We start from the raw sequence: 18,683 nt of genomic DNA, 5'->3' as shown, positions 1-18,683 counted from the left end.
GGTCCAGTGGCTAAGACTCCGCAATCCCAATGCAGGGGGCCTGGGTTCGATCCCTAGTCAGGGAACTAGATCCCAAGTGCTGCAATTAGAGATCCTGCGTCCCACAACTAAAGATCCCGCATGCTGCATCTAAAAGATCCCACAAACCACAACTAAAGATCCCACATGCCACAACGAAGATCCTGCATGCTGCAGCTAAGACCCAGTACAGCCAAATAAATAAATACTTAAAAAAAAAGAAAATCATGAAATTACATTCTTAGATGATCATCAGCTAAAAATTATTAAAAAAAAAATTTTATATGTGGGATAGAGATATTAATTGTTTAGAACATTCTATTAGTTTTAAAACGCAATTTTAATTTGGAAATCTTCCACCTCAGCATTTAGAGAAACCTTCTATAAATATAGCAGAACTACCCCTAGATACTTGTTATCAATAAATAATTGATTCTGCTTCATGCCTCAAAGGCCGACACCCTGTTCCAGGTCACCTGAGAATACATCAGACTACAGCTGGGTAGGAAAAGTTTCTTATTATGTTGTTTCCTTTAAGTAGCCACAGGAATGAAGCTAGACTTTTCCAGTCATCTGGCCTCCTAGTGGTAAGTTGTAAAATGGGAGGATCAGACCTTCTTTGGCATAATATATTGAACTCACACTGTTGGTGATTAGTTATCTTTTGTGGGGGAAGGCTCCTGGCACAGCAGTTTTTACTCTATTACAAACAAATGTAACATGAAGAGACAGAGGCAAAACATTGTAAGAACGCAAGAACGAGAGAAAATAAGGATAATATAAATATAATAAAAAGTAAATTAAAACCACAGATAATAACATGAGAATGAAGTGACTCATCACTGCATGGCTGCAAAGAATGGATTTAATATATGTGGGCAGATTTTGTACATGTACAGCGTGTTAATTAGTGAAGAAAAGCACGATCTCTGTAATATAAATAAAGGAACAACAAATTGACTATATTTTAATAATTATTTCTCATAAAAAGATCACAAAGATGGTGGAAGAAAGGTGGCAAGGAAAAAAAGGATGAGACAAGAGAAGATTTAACCTCAATCGGGGGAAAATGTCTTTACTCATAGAGAAAATTGCCTCTCACTGATAATCATATTAATACCAATGGATCTTAGATTACCATTAGCCTTTATGAACTTGACCCCTTTCAGGTTGAAACTCATCATTTTCTTTTTCATGAAAGTAGAAGACCTCTGGGCATTATCTTTGACTTTCTATTCAATTGCCAAGAAGAGGGTTACTTCATTTTCTAGGTACATCATAATCAAAGTTGATGGTAACAGACAATAGTGACAGAAAAGAAGTTAGGATCCAGACAAAGAAATAGAAGAAGCACATTTAAACGAACTATAAAAACCAGGTGGTAGGAAAAGTGTCACATGAAAATAAAAGACTGACGTGTTAAAAAAAGGGCAAATAAAATCAGAGTTAGAGACTCAGAATCTAAGAAGGAATATGAGAAAAAAGCAGAAAGGAACTGAATAAATAAAATTACAGTTTCACAAAAGATATCACAAAAGATAGAATAAAAAGTGAATGTAGTACTATTTTGAAAAGTTAAAAATAAATTCTAAAAGCAATAAAAAATGTGCAAATACACATTATATTAGCATTGGCATTTGTATAAAGGACTACTTAAAAATTCTATTTAGAAATTTTTTTCCATTGTCTTATTGGGAGGAACCAATGTTTTTTCCACTGTCAATTGGGAGGAACTATCATGAGAAAACTATGTCTCTACAATATAAACATCGGGTAATGATTTTCTAAAAATTATCTAGCCATATAGCTAGCACACTGTGTCAATGGTCTCATATGTTGCTAATATGCACTCATAGCTCAGAGGAATAAGGCAAAACAAAGGTTAGCTGAAAGTCTAGATTTCACTTTCACCTAAAACTTAGTGACATATAAAAAAAACACTCAATCTGTTCTAAGACATAAATATGACCTAGCATTTCTATAAGGAGATTAACACAATCCCTAATTTAAGAATAGTTTCTTCAATGCTTTTATAGTCCACATTTTCTTTTTTTTTTTTTTTTAATATATATTTTATTGATTGATTGATTGATTGATTGATTGCTGTGTTGGGTCTTCGTTTCTGTGTGAGGGCTTTCTCCAGCTGTGGCAAGTGGGGACCATTCTTCATCGCGGTGCGCGGGCCTCTCACTATCGCGGCCTCTCTTGTTGCGGAGCACAGGCTCCAGACGCGCAGGCTCAGTAATTGTGGCTCACGGGCCCAGTCGCTCCGCGGCATGTGGGATCTTCCCAGACCAGGGCGCGAACCCGTGTCCCCTGCATTGGCAGGCAGATTCTCAACCACTGCGCCACCAGGGAAGCCCCACATTTTCTTTTTAACGTAAAAACCATGGCATCACGTTTAGCCAGCCAATAGTCAATACCTGACAGACACTTTTTTGCTCTTTCACTTTCTAATAGAGAAAAAACACAGGAAGAATACTTCTTGTCTCCTCTGCTTTATATTTCTGAGAAGTGCAGTAGAGTATAATAGTTGAGTTTTGGCTGTGGAGTTAGGTACATTCGGGTTCAAACTGTACCTTCTCTACCTAGCAGCTGTGTGATCTTAATGAACCTCTCGAGGTCTTTGTTTCCTCATATATAAAAAGGAGATGTCTAAAATACTGTCTGCCTTGCATTCCTCCCAGAGTTGTTTTGAGAACTAAATAAATATAATGCAGGTTAAGCACTTAGCATGGTGAGTGGTATATAGCAAATAGCATCTGCCTTGCCATTCCTGTTATTATCACTATCCTACCTGTCTGCAAGTCAGACTCTAGGAATAATTTATGTTTAGTGCATCGTCTATCTTTTTTCTTCCCATAAAATAGAAAAAAAAAAAAAATGGAAGGGCTGTAACCCAGGCAACAACCATCACATCTCCAAGTTATGTTTGACATAATCCCTACTAAACATTGAGCATTTACATAGACAACCTTCTTTAAGCACTTTTATCCCCTTCAGAATTCAGTTTAAGCTGCTGAAATAATATTCTTACCTGGGTAAATCATTCGAGATATATTTGTAAATTGGGTGAACGGTATCCCCATTGAAGGTGTCTTCAGGGTTGCTTCGCTGTGAAACCTCCGTGGCTTTAGTCAAGGGTGACAAAGGAGACCGAGAAAGCGCTGCTCTGTGATCTTCTGTCATTGTCAGCTCAAAATGAGGAAGAATGTTACTTAATTTAAAATGTAAAATCCTCCTGGGTTATTAACTGAGGCTGGGTATTAATCACAATTTACTTCTCATCATGTTCTAGAGCATGTAGCCACTGCTAAATGTGAAATCTCATTAGCAACGAACAGAGATGAGAGCCTAAAGGAAGACAAAAATATGAATCTAAGTCTTTGATAAGTATAATCCTATTTCAGAAAAAAATGATAATTTGTTGCAAAGTATTTTAATTTTTGCTATTTGCTAAAACATCGCTAATTATACAAACTTAACATGAGGAATAAGTTATTGAAAGGTGCAGCACAATGCTTTTTTTTGTTTTTTGCCCTTTCTCCTTCCTTTTTTGGAAGCTACTTTCCCCTTGATTCTGTTGGGAATTATGTGGCCATGCTTTCCTGGAAGTGAATGTATCCAAGGCTAGACAATCAAAGTACCTTCCCCAGACACAGGGATTGCTAAATCAGAGTTTAGATGGAGAAGACAAAGGAGTGCTCTGTTCTTTAGAATTGCTAGCTTTAAGAACAATGTAAACTTCTACCATTGAGAATGAAGCCAAAACAGGTGAAAGAAAAAGTGAGAGATGGAGAGAGATTAAAAAGTGAGAGATTCTTGGGGCTTCCCTGGTGGCGCAGTGGTTGAGAGTCTGCCTGCCGGTGCAGGGGGCACGGGTTCGAGCCCTGGTCTGGGAGGATCCCACATGCCGCGGAGCAACTGAGCCCGTGAGCCACAACTACTGAGCCTGCGCGTCTGGAGCCTGTGCTCCGCAACAGGGGAGGCCGTGACAATGAGAGGCCTGCGCATCGCGATGAAGAGTGGCCCCCGGTCGCCGCAACTGGAGAAAGCCCTTGCACGGATACGAAGACCCAACATAGCCAAAACTAAATAAATAAATTAATTTAAAAAAAAAAAAGTGAGAGATTCCTGATGACAACATTTGAATCCCTGAACATCGCTATTGAAAACAACCACATCTCTTCAGTTTCCTGGGTATGTGAGTCAGCAGATTCCTTTTTGTTTGTTTAAGCTAGTTTGAGTTGGGATTCTATTTGTAACCTAGAAATCTTGAATAATGCACACAAACAACCTAAAATTTCTTAAGACCAAAACAATATGTTCATAAGAAATGATATCAATGAACGTTATAGGGTCCTTTCCAGGGTGTAATCACCCCATTCACATGCTGATACAAATAGCTGCAAAGTCTCAGGTCTGAGTATCCCACTAATGTAATGAGGAGTCCCAAGGTAACATGACGTATCATAGCTAAGGGAAGGATATTACTTGTAAGGTAATAAAAAATGCTACTTCACCTTTTTTCTGATATTCTGAAATAAATGCATTCATTCATCCACAGGTTATTTCTTGAGCACCTACAAAGTTCTTGGCATTGTTCTAGGCACTCAGAAATTTTTTAGTTAGCAAAGCAGAAAATATCATGCCCTTGTGGCGCTTACGTTCTAGTGGAGGCAGATGATAAATAATAAACATAAGATATCAGTACATCGTAAGAGGTTAAATGATAAATGCTATGGAAAAGGCTGATTAGGAAGTATAGTTTGGGAATATGAAGGTGGAGGGAATTGCAATTTTAAATAGGTTGGTCAGCATAGGCTTCACTGAGGTGGTAATATCTGGGCAAAGACTTGAAAGGGTCAAGGAAATTAGCCATCCAATACCCAGGAAAGAGTAAGAAGGCCGTAAGGTGGGGTATACCTGGCAGATGTGAGGAACAGCACAAGCAGATGAATAGGTGAAAAAGAAGAAATGTAGTTGTGATGAGGTTAGAAAGACAATGGGGGTGAGGGGGTGGAGATAGCATAGGGCCTTTAGGACACTGTCAGCACTTTAACTGAATTAGAGAGTCCATGGTGTGTTCGGAACAGGGGAGTTATATGACTTTTAAAGAAAGATAATTTTGGCTGCTTCGTTAAGAATGTACCAAATGCAACAAAATTTCAATGTCCTAATTTGTCCATATATTAATATCTTCTAATACTTGTATAAATTCTCTGTGGTAGAGACAGCTGTCTGCCAACATCCAGTCTATCCATTCCTTCCTTCTTCTATGATACTAGAATCCCTGATTTTTAACTGAGGCATATGGCTGCCCAAAATAAAGACTATTTTCTAGTCTTCCTTACAACTTGGTAAAGCCATATAAAACAAGCCTAGCCAATCAAATATTAGTGGAAACAATCTATGCAGGTGAGTTCATCTTTCTTTTCTCTCCTTTCTGCTACCTAGAATGAAAACATGAAGGCTGGCACTAGACAGGTCATCTTTATCTTTGATATGATGCTAGGAATGAAAACCATGCCCCAGGGAAGATGGAAGCAGTATGAATCTCTGGCAACATGGAGTACCATACCAACTCTAGACTACCTACCTCCAGACTTTTACTTTAGAAATAATTTTCTAGCTTGTGCAAAACAATGTTAATTTGGGTCTTCGTTGTTTGCAGTTGAACCTAATCCTGAAACTCCTGATATTCCTTGAACTAAGTTGCTTTCAAAAACCTAAAATATATGACATTGGCTTAGACTTAAGAAATGGAAAGAACACTAGGATGGCTTGGAATCTAAATTTAATTGAGAGTCCAGTAATTTGGGTCTTTGGGTCCTTTTAGGCTCACCAAGCTTCCCCAATCGCGTAAGACGATTCCTTAAGGTAAATCAATCAATCAATCTCTCTCTCTCTCTCTCTCCATATACATACATATATATATATATATACACACACACACACACACACACATATACACATATATAATGTACATATGTATATATATAATGTATTATATTAATATATTATTAATGTATGTATAATTATATATTAATTAATGTGTGTGCATTTATATATACACACACATACATCCTGTTGGTTTTGTTTCTATGGAGAACCCTGATACCCCTCTTTCAAAGACCATGTCAGTCTGCAGGCTGAGCTAGAACTAGAGCCAGAAAGACCTTCCCGAAGCATGGACCAGTAGAGCCAGTCAGATGATGGAACACAATGGGATCAGTAGTGTTGATGTGGGTCAGTAAGGAGCTATGGCAACCACAGTAACACCAAAAGCACCAGCAGCAAAAAGAGACAAACTGGCCAACAGTCTCCTCATTCGGGAGAGGGCACCTGAAGGACTACCTTCTTTTTTTTTTTTTTATTTTTTATTTTTATTTATTTTTTTGGCTGTGTTGGGTCTTCGTTTCTGTGCGAGGGCTTTCTATAGTTGCGGCAAGCGGGGGCCACTCCTCATCGCGGTGCGTGGGCCTCTCACTATCGCGGCCTCTCTTGTTGCGGAGCACAGGCTCCAGACACGCAGGCTCAGTAATTGTGGCTCACGGGCCCAGCTGCTCCGCGGCATGTGGGATCTTCCCAGACCAGGGCTCGAACCCGTGTCCCCTGCATTGGCAGGCAGATTCTCAACCACTGCGCCACCAGGGAAGCCCCAGGACTACCTTCTTGAACTATGATTAACTCCTTAGATAATCTACAACACAGGAAGCTCAAAGAGTCTGATGCTAGATTTGCTGCTAGTTAAGCTTGTGGAAGAATAAAAGAACTATAATATAACTTATACTCACAAGTATTACAGAGGAATACATATCAATAACACATAAGATCATGTCTTTCTCTGCCACTTTCTAGCTATGTGACCTTGAGTCTTATAACCTTTCTGAGCGTCGGTCCTCTCATTTGCAAAACCAGTTGTCTGCATGGTTATGAGGATTAAATAAACAAAACTGTGAATGTGAAAGCGTTTAGCATAGTGCTTGCCACATGGTAGACATCCATTAAATGTTAGGTGAATCTGAATCACTATGAAAGTAAGAAAAGGTATCTCTTTCTACATAGTTTAATAAGAGAAGGTACTTTTCTCTGCCCAGCACTCCTGTGGTCTTCCAACTGGAGACTAAAGGGCTGTTGCCCTTCACAGTCTCCCTCCCCCTTTAAGTCTCACAATAGGAGTGCTGAGGCTTCCACAACAACCATTGCCTGCTCAGTTCTCATAGATCAGGTTCTTCTTAATTGCGGAATGCTTATAAGTGAAAAAATCCAACTGTGCATAGAAAGGAAGATCATATAGAGAGTAAATCACCTTGCAGAACGAAATCCCTTGAGTATCCTGGCGTGTTTATTATATAATCCAATTATTAAAAAATAAAAAAATTTGCACTGAACTACTCAAAAATATCTCTTGAAATATAGCAATAGCTTTACTTTTTACTTAATGAATGATTACAGTCCCAATCTTCACCAAAAGAGGTAATCATTTTAGTGATGGTTATAGTTTTTTTTTTCACGTAAAACACCTTCTGGATGCTTTTAGGTGGAATGAGTTATGTAAGTGTGAAATCATTACCATTATTAAATGCAATATTTCTTCTGTAATGTTACTTTAAAAACAGTGTCATCCTCACTAAAAGTAGAATGTATTAACAGGTTAAGTAGAATATGCAGACTACAATAGGTTTTTGGATAACATTGTGGCACATTACTAATTAAATGAGAACTAATTGTTAATTAGAAATTAAAGAAATAAAAATGTGTTAAATTTAATTTGACTAACATTAAATACTACGGTATTTTAGTAGAGTACAGAAAAAGCCACTGCCTTATGTTTTGTTAACACATGTAGAGTTTATTCACTGACACACTGAAAAACCACTATTTTTCTTTGCTTCCCATCCGTTAACAATTTGACATGAATACGAGTTCTCCTCTAATAGTCCTAGATCTGCTCTTCCCCTGGTTTTTTAAAAAAACATTCAAGTTCACAGTGGTTATGAGCCTGGACACTAGAGCCAGAGTGTCTGGGTTTAAAACCCTGCTGCCCATTCACTGGCTGTGACACTTTGGACAAGTCACATAACCTCTTTGTGCATCAGGTTCCATCATCTGTGAAATGGGGTTAAGAATGGTAGCCACTTCAGATAGTAAAAGCAAATTGTGGGAGACATTTATTTGCATATTTAAAGAATTATGCTGTCAGGAGTTTCAATATTCCTTAGTGCCTGTTTCTTTTGCAGTACAAATTTTCGAAGAAGAATATTGAATACTTTAATTCACTAGTACCTTGGTGCAAATGATTTTTATCAGTTCTATTTCTTTCTTCAACTGGAAAGGATTGCATGAAACCACTTGGGGAAAGAATGAATAAATAGAGGCACGTAGAAAGTGGGAAAAGAAGGTAGAAAGGAGAGAAGCAAGATCTGTCACGCAAGTTTCCTAGTTCATAATTTTACTGTTAACCATGTACAGAAAAATATTTTGTACAGAAAAAATATTTTGCTTGATTTTTCTATTATTTCTTTGAAAATTCTCAAGAAAAATGTCAAATAAATTGCTTGGGAAAACTTAAAAAAAAAAAAAAAGAATGGTAGCCACTTCATAAAGTTGATGTACTTGGAACACAGCAGATACCAAGTGTCAGCTGTTAAAGAGGAGAGGCTTGATGGTCTTCAAGTCAGGGCACTGAGTACCAATAACCAACAGTACATGGAGACTTTCCAAGGGGCATGCTAGTGTGGACAGTTTTAAGTAAATCAATTTCCAGATCCTTGGCTTCCATATATATGCTTTCCTAAAAGGCATCTGCCCAAGAAGCTGCCTGTCCCAACTATAATTTGTCCTTGGAAAGTCTCCATTCTGTCATTTTACAAAAGAAAGGCATTCCTTTTATGCCCATTCCAGGGCCTCAAACCAAGAGACAACTCCACTATTCCTTTAATAAAGAAATTATAAGTGCTCCCCACTAACCTATATCATTAATATATATATTTCCAATAACTTTTACTTTTTGTATTTAAAGAATATCAAAAATGGCACTATATCCAAGCTGCTTTGAATAAATGTATACTAAAAATAATTATAATAAAAATTAAATCCTAGGGAAATTTTCCAATACTTACAACCTTATGGTCATAGGACATTTAAAAAATTTGTTGTTATTGTATCTTAGACTAGCCAATTAAAGACTTTCAAGCATAAAAGATAAGAAATGGAGTAGATAGATAAACAGCAAGGATTTACTGTATAGCACAGGGAACTATATTCAATACCTTGTAATAAACTATAATGGAAAAGAATTTTAAAAAGAATATAGACATATACATATATATGTATAACCAAATCACTTTGCTGTACACCTGAAATTAACACAAAATTGTAAATCACCTATACTTCAATAAAAAAAAAAAAAAAAGAAATGGAGTGGAAATAAGTTTAAGGAGAAAAAAGAAGGATGTAAAAATTTCAACTGTTGAAGAAGAGCTTGTTAATATTTTTAATGTTTTAAAATCTCTATAGCATTCAGGCCTCGGGCCAAAATATTCCATGAACATGTGACATCTTGTCATGCCTGAAAACAGGAAGTTATCAAAGACAAGTGGGGCATGTCAAAAGGACATAGGAACCAACTTGAAGGGGATTCCAGTGGCCAAAGATGGGGCACTCTGAACATAAAAAAAGTAAAGGATTGAAACATTAAACATATAAAAATCCATGAGTACCTAATACTAAAATAAAATTTTATAACTTCATTATTTCATAATTCACCTTTGTTACTTGCTAGGGCACCAACTTAACTGTTCTGAAAAATAATAAATGTACTTTTCCTGCTTTCCTAAATGGGCTATAATTCAGGATAACCAAATAAATGATGAGAGAAAATTCTTCTTCATAGACGAATCATAGCTAATACATGTAGATGGAATAAAAGAATTAGCAAATCACCATAGTGCAAACCATAATGAAATAATGGATCCAGATAATGTTTGTCCAGGTAATGTTTGTCATTATTAGATGAAAGAGTGATGGGAAACTTATAACAGATGAATCTGACTGATATCACCTATACCACTGATATATATTAATATGTCACTAAAATAAGACAACCAGAAATTGTTTCTCCTTATATGACTCCAGAGGAATTATAAACATAGGACCATCTATAAAAGCATTCTCGCCACAAACACTGAATGTAATCAAATCTTTAGATCTAATTTCTAGTTTGTGAGAAATGCGGGAAGGGAGAGAAACATGTTACATGTTAAATGACATGGCACAAAATAAAGAGGAGGGAGAAATGTTACAAATGAAAAGAGACTGAAGAATCATATCATTCAGATGCAATTTATAAACCTGTTTAGATCCTGATTTGAACAAACCAACTTTAATAAGACATACATTTTTGAGGCAACTGGTGATATTTGAACACAAACTGGGTATTACTGGTATCAAGGAAATTATTTTATTGGGTATGGATAAAAGGTATTGTTATGATAAATATTATCTGTTAGAGATACAAACCAAACTTTTTTTAAATAAAATATTATTTGGATTTGCTTTAAAATACTCCAAGAAGAAAAGTGAAAGAGAATATAAATAAGAATGGCAGAAGTTGATGGTTGTTTGTATTGGGTAAAAAGTATGTGGGAGTTTATTTTATTATTTTTCCTTTTGTGTTTGAAAATGTTCATAAGAAAATGTTTCTTAAAAATCATATGGAATTTACATTTTATTAGATATGTTTAAAAGACTGATGTAATGGTTTTATTTTAAAATGTCAGCATTCATAATATACCAGAAGTTACATCTTTTCCAACTATTTAAGTTTATAATGAGAAATTTTAAATGTCAACTTAAAATTGTGCATGGGAATATATAAGCAAAACTATTTGAAGGTCACTATTCTAGCCAATAAGTACCTCCAACCTCAGCTTTGAAAAGGAGAGAATTTAAGTAGGACAGAGCTGACACACACACCCTCCTACTCTTCTTCCCAGATAAACTGGGATTTGCTCAGTTTTCCTGGGTTTACTTAGGAAGGGCCCATTCTAGAGGTGAGAGACAGGTTCTCATAATTCCTTCATTGTGGACAAGGTCCTTAAGATTATCATAGAATCACCATAATTTAACACTCCTTTCAGAGTTTGTTATCAGTCCCTCAACCAGATAGGGATTTTAAGTATTCGCTTAAAATCTCAGACTGTGAGGGAGGATTACTAAAGTTCAAAGCGAAGAGTACTGCCAAGTGGAAAATTACCTTGAACACATTACCAAGCAAGCTAACCCAGAGGGCTCACAGACCAAATTAAAATGCTCCATTCACACAATTTACTAAAAAAATTAAAAACACACAGTGATAAGCAAGGGGAAAGAAAGCAATAAACTAACTCAACATACTTAAGACAGGGGGAGAGTGGCAGGATCATGCTATCCAAATCCTGTTCTTTCTGCCCATATCAGCCTTCCCCATGATGGTGTGCTACAAGAACCAGAGTTGAGATGTAAGCCAGTGGCCCAGACAGAAGGTACCAGGGATTAATGGGAGAGACACAGAGGCAGTTGTGCCTGGCCAAAGCTGTAGCTTGCCAATTTGGTGAAGAGCTACAGGTTTTAATTTGTATTTCTTGGGCACAGTTCTTTGGGCCAAAACGGGACCATACTGGATGTTATTAGTAGGTGCTCAGTTTAGGGACAACACAGAGATCAGCCCTGAAGTGGCAAGATTATGACTTGGTCTACCTTTCTACTGAATAAATAAAACTTGTCTATTCTATCATATATGCCATTTAGTCGCTTTATCTTGGTACGTTTTATAGGTTACTAACTTGCTTATTATGTATATTTAACACATCTTCTGAATTCTGCCTTTGTTTCTCAAACTACTTACGCATATCTTTTTTTTTTTTTTTTTGGCTGCACAGCATGCAGGATCTTAGTTCCCAACCAGGGATCGAAACCTGTGCCCCCTGCAGTGGAAGCGCGGAATCTTAACCACAGCACCACCAGGGAGGGAAGTCCCGCATGTCTATACTTGACACAGCCTATGAATTACACCTATACCTCATAAGCTATTAGCTTACTTACTACCTATGCTCAACATTTCTTCTGTTTCATCATCCCATTTGTTTTTTTTATCTTGTACAGCTGAATTGAATATTCAAATCACATTATATTGTGCCTTCTAGTAGGCTAGAGATACAAGGAGCAGTGGAAGAAAGCCACAAGAAGACAAGAAAAGACAAGAAATGTGGGACTGCCATCATCTTAAAAGCCTTTAGGTGCAATTAGAGCAAGGTTGCAGGATACAAGGTTAATATACAAAAGTTCATTGCAAACAAGTAGAATTTGAAATTAGAAACATTTGCACAGAACTCAAAAAAATGAAATACTGAGACATAAATCTAACAAAATACGTACAAGATCTATATGAGAAAAACTACAAAAGCCCAGAAATAGACCCACATAAATATAGTCAACTGAACTTTGACAGAGGAGGACAACGGCAGAAAGACAGTCTTTTCAACTAATGGTACTGGAACAACTGCACATACACATGCAAAAAAAAAAAAAATGAATCTAGACACAGACCTCATACCCTTCACACAAACTAGCTCAAAATGGATCACAAAACTAAATGTAAAACACAGAACTATAAAACTCTTAGAAGATAACATAGGAGAAAACCTAGATGACCTTGAGTATGGCAATGACTTTTTAGGTACAACACCAAAGGCATGATCCATGAAAGAAATGACCAAAAGGCCAGATTTCATTAAAATTAAAAACTTCTGCTTTGTGAAAGACAAAAGAGAATAAGACAAGCCACAGACTAGGAGAAAAGATTTGCAAAAGACATATCTGATAAAGGACTATTATCCAAAATTTACCAAGAACTCTTAAAACTCAACAATAAGAAAACAAACAACCTGATTTTAAAATGGGCCAAAGACTTTAACAGATACCTGACCAAAGAAGACATATAGATGGCAAATAAGCATGCGAAAAGATGCTCCACATCATATATCAGCAGGCAAATGCAAATTAAAATGACATTGAGATACCACTACATACCTATTAGAATGGCCAAAATCCAGAACACTAACACCACCAAATGCTGGTGAGGATGTGGAGCAACAGGAGCACTCATTCACAGGCACAGCCACACTGGAAGAGTGTTTGGTGGTTTCTTACAAAACTAAACACACTCTTACCGTATGACTCAGAAATCATGTTCCTTGATATTTATCTAAATAATCTGAAAACTTATGTCCAGACTAAAACTGGCACACAGATGTTTATAGCAGCTTTATTCATAACTGCCAAAAGTTGGAAGCAACCAAGATGTCCTTCAGTAGGTGAACAGGTAAACAAAGTATGGTCTAGACAGATAATGAAATATTATTCAACACTACAAAAATAAAATGAGCTATGATGCCATGAAAAGATATGGAGGGACCTTAAATGCTTATTACTAAGTGAAAGAAGCCAATCTGAAAAGTCTGTGTACTGTATGACTCCAACTATTGACATTCTGGAAAAGGCAAAACTGTGGAGAACTTAAAAAGATCAGTAATTGCCAGAGGTTGGGGGTGGAGCGGTAGAAATGAATACATGGAACATAAGATTTCTATGGAAAGTACTCTGTATAATACCATAATTAATGGATACATGTCATTATACGTTTGTCCAAAACATAGAATTGAACACCATGAATGAACCCTAACGTAAATTGTGGACTCTTGGTGATTATGATATGTCAATGTAGGTTTATCGATTGTAACAAATGTACCACTCTGCTGGGGGATATTAATAATGGGGGAGGCTATGTATGTGTGGGAGCAGGGCTTATATGGGAAATCTCTGTACCTTCCCCTCAATTTTGCTGTAATCTTAAACTGCTCTAAAAAAATTAAGTTCTAATTTTTAGAAAAGGCTTCAGAAGGTCATTGTTCTGCAGTTCCCAGCACAGAGAGCTAGTCCATATCTGATAGGAGAAGAGTCAGAGGTAACTTCTAAAGACCAGTCCCAAGCAATGCATATTTGGAAATCCTTAGGCAGACTTCTTGGCCATATCCCTCCAAGTCAGAACGTATCCGTCTATTGAGGACTACTGTAGCATTTCAGCAGTGACATATCATGTTTCCTGACATCAGATTTGGCCTCACTGATTTAATTGCCATTAACCTCCCTCCAATGCTGAAATAATGTCTCCACATCACAGTAGAAGCCATTATATCCTGCAGTTGCACCCTCAGGTATATAAGATATTATCAAGGTAGATAATGACCTTGGTTCAGGAGGTCATGTAAGTTGCTGCTACACTCATTATTAGGAGACACCTGGAAGGCTGCTCTTTCAGATATCTCATTTTGTAAAGGCCCATCTCCCAAAAAGCTTGTCTAGAAGGCTGACCATTCAATTCAATGAAGGAAGACACTTGATTTCTTCCTGAAATCCACCTTTCTGGTGCCCTATAAACATGTAAATTACATATTAATCACCTATATTACTAATTTTTATTTTTAAAATTAATTTTGTGACAATAGAAATATAGCTTACTATAGAAGTCTATTCTTTCATAATGTAATAGTTGTATTCCAGTTGTATTTCATAATGCAATAGTTGTTATCAAAACTTGCTTCATAAAAATAATAGTTCAGGGCTTCCCTGGTGGCACAGTGGTTGAGAGTTCGCCTGCCAATGCAGGGGACATGGGTTCGAGCCCTGGTCCGGGAGGGTCCCACATGCCGCGGAGCAACTGGGCCTGTGCGCCAAAACTACTGAGCCTGTGCTCTAGAGCTTGCATGCAACTACTGAAGCCTGCATGCCTAGAGCTTGTGCTCTGCAGCAAGAGAGGCCACCACAGTGAGAAGCCCACACACCGCAACAAAGAGTGGCCCCTGCTCGCCGCAACTAGAGAAAAACCCACACGCAGCAATGAAGACCCAACGCAGCCAAAAATAAATAAATAAATTAATTAAAAAAAAATGATAGTTCAGTTGAAAAAAGGTAGTGAGGTTAAGGACTGGAGTTCGAAACTCTCAAATAAGTTTTTTTTTCCCTGTTGGAATCTCAATGATAAATGTTTTTGCTTGTTTGTTTTGTTCTAATAGCTGTAATTGTACAACTCTATAAACTAAATATACTAAGATTAAACCCAGCCATCTAGCTTTGCCTTCTTCTATGCTACCAGAACTATGGTTAGCAGAGCAGTTTTTGTATATTCTTATCATATTATTATCACCCATTGTTATGATAAATAAAACATAAAGAAGGCATCTTTGTGGCCCTCCAAATGTTTTTCCTAAAGCCCCTTTGCTAATTCCTGATTCCATCATACATCTATTCAATCATCAAATATTTATTAAGCACCAACTATTTTCAGACTTAAAAAAAAGACAATGGATTCAACATTGAACAAGACAATATTTATTGTTCCTTCGCTAGCTGAATTTTCATTATAATGAATGTGCCCAATTTTAATTAACTTCTCTTAGTAAAAACAATTTGAATGATGGTAACTGCAGTTATTACAGAAATCCCCATATTAAGATTGGAAAGATAAGTATAAAAAATAAAATTTCTTACAATCTCCTACCCTTGGAGTTAGCCACCATTATAATTTTTGAATATTTGTTTTCTGACTTTGGTCAATGAATTTACAGAGATATATAGTCTTTTCTTTAAACAAATGTGTGACCATATTAAAATCCAATTTATATACAGCTGTGTTCACCTAATGAGAATATTCCTATGTTATTAAGTATTTGTTGAGAACATGATTTTTAAATAATATTTATTTATTTATTTTTGGCTGGGTTGGGTCTTCGTTGCTGCGCGCGGGCTTCCTCTAGTTGCAATGAGTGGGGGCTACGCTTTGTTGCGGTGTGCGGGCTTCTCATTGCGGTGGCTTCTCTTTTGTGGAGCATGGGCTGTAGGCGAGCAATCTTCAGTAGTTGTGGCACACGGGTTCAGTAGTTGTGGCTCGTGGGCTCTAGTGCGCAGGCTCAGTAGTTGTGGCACACGGGCTTAGTTGCTCTGCAGCATGTGGGATCTTCCCGGACCAGGGGTCAAACCCTTGTCCCCTGCACTGGCAGGTGGATTCTTTTTTTTTTTTTTTTTAACATCTTTAATGGAATATAATTGCTTTACACTGTTGTGTTAGTTGCTGCTGTGTAACAAAGTGAATCAGCTATACGTATACATATATCCCCATATCCCCTCCCTCTTGCCTCTCCCTCCCACCCTCCCTAACCCACCCCCCTAGGTGGTCACAAAGCACCAAGCTGATCTCCCTGTGCTATGCGGCTGCTTCCCACTAGCTATCTATTTTATGTTTGGTAGTGTACATATGTCAATGCCACTCTCTCACTTCATCTCAGCTTACCCTTCCCCTCCCCATGTCCACAAGTCCATTCTCTACACCTGCTTCTTTATTCCTGTCCTGCCCTTAGGTTCTTCAGAACCATTTTTGTTTTTAGATTCCATATATACGTGTTAGCATACAGTATGTGTTTTTCTCTTTCTGACTTACTTCACTCTGTATGACAGACTCTAGGTCCATCCACCTCACTACAAATAACTCAATTTCATTTCTTTTTATGGCTGAGTAATATTCCATTGTATATATGTGCCACATCTTCTTTATCCATCTGTCGATGGACACTTTGGTTGCTTCCATGTCCTGGCTATTGTAAATAGAGCTGCAATGAACATTGTGGTACATGACTCTTTTTGAATTATGGTTTTCTCAGGGTATATGCCCAGTAGTGGGATTGCTGGGTCATATGGTGGTTCTATTTTTAGTTTTTTAAGGAACCTCCATACTATTCTCCATAGTGGCTGTATCAATTTACATTCCCACCAACAGTGCAAGAGGGTTCCCTTTTCTCCACACCCTCTCCAGCATTTATTGTTTGTAGATTTTTTGATGATGGCCATTCTGACCGGTGTGAAGTGGCACCTCATTGTAGTTTTGATTTGCATTTCTCTAATGATTAGTGATGTTGAGTGTCCTTTCATGTGTTTGATGGCAATCTGTATATCTTCTTTGGAGAAATGTCTATTTAGGTCTTCTGCGCATTTTTGGATTGGGATGTTTGTTTTTTTGATATTGACCTGCTTGTATATTTTGGAGATTAATCCTTTGTCAGTTGCTTCATTTGCAAATATTTTCTCCCATTCTGAGGGTTGTCTTTTCTTCTTATTTATGGTTTCCTTTGTGGCGGGCAGATTCTTAACCACTGCACCACCACGGAAGTCCCAAGAACATGATTTTTTTTTATTACTTGTTTAATATCCTAGCTGGTTGATCCAAATGCTTCCTATCACAAATAAAGTTGTGGTTTTTGTTCACACCTTTGACCGTACCACTGAATACTTGCTAGTGGGAAGCAGCCGCATAGCACAGGGAGATCAGCTCAGTGCTTTGTGACTGCCTAGAGGGGTGGGATAGGGAGGATGGGAGGGAGACACAAGAGGAAGGGGATATGTGGATATACGTATATGTATAGCTGATTCACTTTGTTATACAGCAGCAACTAACACAACAATGTAAAGCAATTATACTCCAATAAAGATGTTTAAAAAAAAAAAGTTGTGGAAGTTAAATTCCCAGATTAAAATGTATGAACAATTTTAAACCTGCTGATGTGTATTTCCAAGGTGACTTGCTTTTTAGACATGTACCAATTTCTAAAACTACAGAAATAGTATATGAAAGCCCATCTAACAGCACTCATTACTGGAATAAAATATTATTTCTTAGCCTTACCAATTTAAGAATAATTTTCTAACTGGTAGTGAAAATTTAATTTAAAAATTACCATTATTTAAAGTTTTCATCATATCGATACTCAAGGAGAAATATCAGGGGATAATCAGTAAGATTTTATGGACCTGGAGGGTGTTATGCTTAGTGAAATAAGTCAGACAGAGAAAGACTAATGCTGTATGTTATCATTTATATGTAGAATCTAAAAGACAAAACGAATGAATATAACAAAACAGAAAGAGACTCACAGATATAGGGAACAAACCAGTGGTTACCAATGGGGAGAGGGAAGGGGGATGGGGCAAGATAGGGACAGGGGATAAACTACTATGTATAAAATAAAAAGCTACAAGGGAATATTGTATAGCACAGGGAACATAACCAATATTTTCTAATAACTTTTTTTAAATTTTTTTTTATTTTTCTTAAAACTTTTTAAAAAATTATTATTATTATTATTATTTTTAAATTTATTTATTTATTTATTTATGGCTGTGTTGGGTCTTCGTTTCTGTGCTAGGGCTTTCTCTAGTTGTGGCAAGCAGGGGCCACTCTTCATCGCGGTGCGCGGGCCTCTCACTATCGCAGCCTCTCTTGTTGCGGAGCACAGGCTCCAGACGCGCAGGCTCAGTAATTGTGGCTCACTGGCCCAGTTGCTCTGCGGCATGTGGGATCTTCCTGGACCAGGGCTCGAACCCGTGTCCCCTGCATTGGCAGGCAGATTCTCAAGCACTGCACCACCAGGGAAGCCCTCTAATAACTTTAAATGAAGTATAACCTATAGAAATTTTGAATCACTATGTTGTATACCTGAAACTAATATAATATTGTAAATCACCTATACCTCAAATAAATACATACATACGTACATACCATTATTTAAATTTTT

At 37.2% G+C, this 18,683-nt stretch overlaps 1 protein-coding gene across 1 annotated transcript in view; it reads right to left on the bottom strand.

Annotated features, from left to right (window-relative positions):
• Nucleotides 1-18,683, bottom strand: part of DCDC1 (doublecortin domain containing 1) — a 481,625-nt gene that overhangs the window by 449,401 nt on the left and 13,541 nt on the right. The window contains 1 exon segment of the mRNA XM_057552454.1: nt 3,056-3,372. Coding sequence (XP_057408437.1) covers nt 3,056-3,207 — 152 coding nt within the window. The 5' untranslated portion in view covers nt 3,208-3,372.

This window comes from Balaenoptera acutorostrata, chromosome 9, assembly GCF_949987535.1.
Source record: "Balaenoptera acutorostrata chromosome 9, mBalAcu1.1, whole genome shotgun sequence".
In the NCBI taxonomy this organism is placed as follows: domain Eukaryota; kingdom Metazoa; phylum Chordata; class Mammalia; order Artiodactyla; family Balaenopteridae; genus Balaenoptera; species Balaenoptera acutorostrata.
The sequence above is the reverse complement of the archived record's forward strand: the minus strand, read 5'-3'. Positions and strand labels throughout refer to the sequence as shown.